This window comes from Pygoscelis adeliae, unplaced genomic scaffold (assembly GCF_000699105.1).
Source record: "Pygoscelis adeliae isolate BGI_AS28 unplaced genomic scaffold, ASM69910v1 Scaffold36, whole genome shotgun sequence".
NCBI lineage: Eukaryota > Metazoa > Chordata > Aves > Sphenisciformes > Spheniscidae > Pygoscelis > Pygoscelis adeliae.
Genome location: NW_008824934.1, coordinates 3,384,928 through 3,389,591, shown reverse-complemented (window position 1 = coordinate 3,389,591; position 4,664 = coordinate 3,384,928). Strand labels below are relative to the sequence as shown.

The 4,664-nt window shown below is 44.5% G+C and overlaps 1 protein-coding gene across 1 annotated transcript in view; it reads left to right on the top strand.

The window, feature by feature from the left end:
• The window catches only part of DFFA (DNA fragmentation factor, 45kDa, alpha polypeptide), a 7,538-nt gene extending 3,396 nt beyond the window's left edge, over positions 1-4,142 (top strand). Inside the window, exons 2-6 of the mRNA XM_009325276.1 lie at positions 358-519; positions 635-765; positions 1,577-1,766; positions 2,163-2,317; positions 3,053-4,142. Of these exons, the coding sequence (XP_009323551.1) occupies positions 358-519; positions 635-765; positions 1,577-1,766; positions 2,163-2,317; positions 3,053-3,256 (842 nt within the window). The 3' untranslated portion in view covers positions 3,257-4,142. The remainder of the gene's footprint in view (positions 1-357; positions 520-634; positions 766-1,576; positions 1,767-2,162; positions 2,318-3,052) is intronic.
• Positions 4,143-4,664: the final 522 nt, after the last annotated feature.

Sequence of the window (4,664 nt, the reverse complement as noted above, 5' to 3'; positions counted from 1 at the left end):
GTGGCGGGGCTGGGGACCGACCCGTGCCGTGGGACAGACGGAAGGAGAGCGGGTCCGCGGGGGCCGCTTCCTAACGGGGGAAACGAAGGGAGGTGGCAATAGGCGTCTGGAAGTAGTTTCACTGAAATGCGCCGCCTCCCGTGTGGATGTCAAGGTTTGCATCAAGAATATTAACTTCTGGAGGGGAAACTCGTGAGTATGTGCTAAGAAAGAGCTGATGTGCAGAGCTGTGGGGGGACAGGTCCTGGTCTCTAGCCTGAGTTACTAAGAATTGCTCGTCCCTTGTGATGGGTGTAATAAAAGGGCAGTGCTTATGTCACTTTTATTATTTCATTACGTATTTGTTCTGTTCTGCAGCTAGTGGCATTCTGGCTATTGACAAGGCCAGGGAGCCCATCACCTTAGTACTGGCAGAAGATGGCACCATTGTGGATGATGAAGATTACTTTTTGTGTCTGCCATCTAATACCAAGTTTGTGGCACTGGCCAAGAATGAGAAATGGTCCAGCAAAAGCTTAGGTACTCTGTGGATGAGGGAGCATGGAAGGGGAGGGGTGTCTGGAATACACCTAGTGAAATTAGGCGCTCTCAGGGGGGCAGGAATGACCCGTGAAACTGATGACTCTTGTGTCAGACAGTGGAACAGCCTGGCTCTCGGAGTCTGTGGATGAAGTGGACAGTGCTGCAGAGAAGTGGAAGCAGCTGGCCAGGCAACTGAAGGATGACCTGTCCAATATCATCTTGATGTCTGAAGAAGACCTCCAGGTACAGTGGGGAAACCTCTAATTGCTGTCCTTGGCCCTGCCCACCATCCATTTATCTCAGTAGGTGGCAGAGAAGAGAATAAGTAAACAAGATCTCAAGCTTAATTCAGCTGCTCTTGTTTGGCTGTGGTGCTAGAGTCAAATTTCTCCTTGAGGGGAAACACGCACGTCTGAGGAGAATGCTCCTAAACACTGATTGTCCCTCACAACCTGTCTTTCCAATTCTGGCAGTGGGAGGGCAAAAAGTCAAGATTTGGCCAAATGGCAACTGAGGCAGGCTCCTGTGTCTGGTTTTAAGGAGATCAGGAGATCAGCCAAATCAGGCTGCTCCAGAGGGGTTTGAAGAACGGCTGTCAGTTTCCAGAGCCGTCAGTTTCCAGAGCTGATTGATTCGAGTGTCTGACTGCTTAACACCTTGTATGTGGTGAGACATGGTGATAACTGCCTCTTCTTGTCCTTCTGCAACGTGCAGCTTCCCAAGTGCCAGGCTATTGGCTTTCCTTTGTGTATTCCCACACACTCTTAAGTGGCACTTGGATTGCCAGGAGCTGTCAGGATTTCTGTTAAAGGTGCACATGATTCCACACCTTCCTGGATGCCTTTTGGCTTCTGGTAAAGAATGCTGGCGGGTGGAGTGCCACTACAGCCTCTCATAACCAGGCTGACTTGCTATGACAAGAAACCTTGTGAAACATGCTGGGTTTCATGAAGGTGGAGGCTCTGTCATTCAGGAGGCTTGCTGTTTATACTGTAATCAGTGTAATGGAATGAGTTAGTCAGTCCATGTAACAGGAGCACTCTCATGTTTTAAGGTGCTTATTGATGTACCACGTTCAGACCTGGCAGAAGAACTTGCCCAAAGTCAACCCAAAATCCAAGTATTGCAGGACACCCTGCAGCAGGTGCTGGACAGACGAGAAGAAGAACGCCAGTCAAGACAGCTCCTGGAACTCTACCTAGAGGCCTTGAAAAATGAAGACAGTATCTTAAGCAAAGTAGCAGGTAGGGAGCATTAGGATGCTGGAGAAGGAGCTTTTCAGAGATGCCTGAAATAGTTGAGTGGTATAAATAAGGCAGAGTGAGGGACTGGAGTGAGTCACTTGCTTAGCAGCTATTAATGCGGTTGATGTAATAGCTGGTATCGTGTAAGAATTCTCTGACTGCGTGAGGCCAGGAGTCCTCTCACGGCTGCGTCACATTTCTCACAATGCCTCGAAGTAGAATACTGGGAGAAAAGCTTAAATCATGTAGTCATCCTTAACATTATGGATTTTTTAAGTTAGAGGATGCACCTGGCTAGAATGCATGTTTTATTAATCTCAAAACAATCAAAGTAGTCCAGGCCACTTTTCCTGTCCTGTGTTTGTCAGGGGCTATAATGATTCTGCTACTTTTCAGAATCTGAGACTGTACCAAGGAAGGAGATGGATGTGGTTGACACAGGTACCAGCAGTACAGGCACTTCAGCCAAAACGGCGCTCAGTGACCAGATCCTTGCTGCTCTGAAAGAGAAACCTGCTCCAGAGCTCTGCTTGGACAGTCAAGATCTAGAGGTGGGTGAGAATGACATAACCATATTCTGGCAAATCTCTCCCTCTGGAGAGAGAGGTTATAGGGAAAGCTGTCCTTGCTTCTGGAGGCTCTAATGTCAGTATATCTCAGTCCCAAAGTGGTGAGATTTAATCTATTTCTCTTCCTCAGTAACACTAACCCCTGCTTGGAGCTCCTCTGTAATAGCCAATTGACACTATTCCAAGTACTCTAGTCTGTCCTCTGAGAAGCCACAAAATAATTTTGGTTTTGATCTTTGCCAAATCATAGTCAGCCAGTGCTTCAGCTGTCTTACCAGCAAGTTTTTTGTGTATGCAGATGCATCTAGCTATATTTCTTTTATACATCCCAAATGAAAATAAAAACCTCCTTATTTTGGAAGACAGTGTAAATAAACCCATAGCTTGGAAAGGAAAGTCTAGGTAAACTTTAACCATTAGAAAGTATGTTCTTTCCAATGCTATGAACTTGCTCCTCTTGCTTTTCCCTGCTGTAGAAACTAAATAACTGCTTTCTGTTCCTTTGGACATCTGAACATAGCTTCAAGCTCTAAGTGTTGGTACAATATTTTAAATACACTAGCCCATGGGATAGGTGATGAAAGCTGGGAACATCTTCAATACCAAATTGCCAGTATTAAACAGGTGTCTCATTACTGCTGTTCTTAATGTGGGCAGAGGGGTTGGCGGTGAAGGAGCATCAGTAGAAAAGACTGTTAGAAATCTGTCTTGCCACAGCTGGTCTTGAAAGAAGACACACAAGCCTTGGCCTCGGCTCTAAGATGGGACAAGCAGAAAGCTGAAGCTCTGCAGCAAGCCTGTGATCAGGAGCTCTCCAAGCGTCTACAACAAGTGCAGACTTTGCATTCCCTAAGGAGCACATCGAAGGGCAAGAAAACACTACCCTGGGGAGACTGGCTTAGTTCAAAACGCAAAAAATAAGTGCTGCTTGCAATTTTTTTTTGGTGTTTTTTTTTTGTTTGTTGGGGGGGGTGGGGGGGGGTTTTTTGGTTTTTTTTTTTTGCATTAGAATCAGTACAAGCAAGATATATCCTGGGAGCCATAGTTTGCTGGTCATACTGTGGTCTGACTATAGACAACTAAAATCTGGACATTGTCCTGAGGCTTAAACTCCTGTGATGATTCAAATCATGTGTAACCAAAGGGATTTTAACTTTTTGCAGAATACTAGAACAATGGTATTGCTAAACACAGCAAGTAAGGGTTCAGCTTTGAATACCTGGTTGGGAGCCAGAAGCTTCCATCTGATGATGATGGATCTAGCTTCTGAAGCCCCAGGCAGTTTGCTTACTTTGTCCTCCCACCATTTTCAATGTAAAGGATGGAAGACCTCGTGGAAGACACTTTGAGGCACAGTTAATGAACAGAAAGAAGGCACTTGGAGGATTGCTCACTGAACACAGAGTGCTCATTCTTCAGTAGGGTTTATTGTGATTTGACCTAGTTAAGCTCTCATTGTGCAGTTTTTCCAGCTGCTTTCTGGCTTTAAGCTCCAGCCTGGGATCTAGGAACTTGAATTCTCATGCTAATTTCATCAGTTAAAGTAAATTTGAAGTCCTTTAACTTCTGTGCTTTTTCTGTAAGGAACTCCTGCCTCTTGGGTGCAGTGTAAGCACTAACTTGGGGGTGGGGGCAAAGGTGGAAATAATTGCTTTGTAAGGCTGTGGGGCCAAAGACTTGTATTTGGCCTGTCTGTATTACTGTCCTAATCATTAGTATAGTATCATGGTGCTTTTGTATTAACTGGCTTATTTTTAAAATTTGTTAAAAGTCTTTTTCCTAATATCATTAAAACCTTTCTACCTTACTGTTGGACTAGTTTTGATATTCCCACCAGCTGCTATGATTAAAGAATGTGCTGATAAGTACAGTATTACCTTGAGGATAGAGGAAGGAGAAATCAAATACAGAACTCTCACCTGGCACAATCTGTTCTTCTCTTGTGAGAACAGAAGATGTATATGAAAAAAAAAATCTGAAAAGTGAGCTGAAACTTCTGAGAAAGTTTTAGTAGATACAAATGTTTTCTGGTATCATGCAAAACCCTCTGATTTAACATAACCTTAAATGGTACAGGATGCCAACTGATGAGTATTCCTACAGCAGGCATTCAGATGAACCCATTGCATATAGACATTCCAGTTGAATTATGGCACGCTCGAAGTTAGACTGCCAGTGTAACTAACAAATATTCTAAACAGTTAAGCGGCTTTGAGCAGGTAAGCAAAAGTGCTTAGGGTAACTTCAGATGAAGCTACCCATATGGGAATTGACTGGACTTAGGGGGGCAGCTTGCAGTCAACTTTTTGGTCAGTCTGTTTTGCTAGGG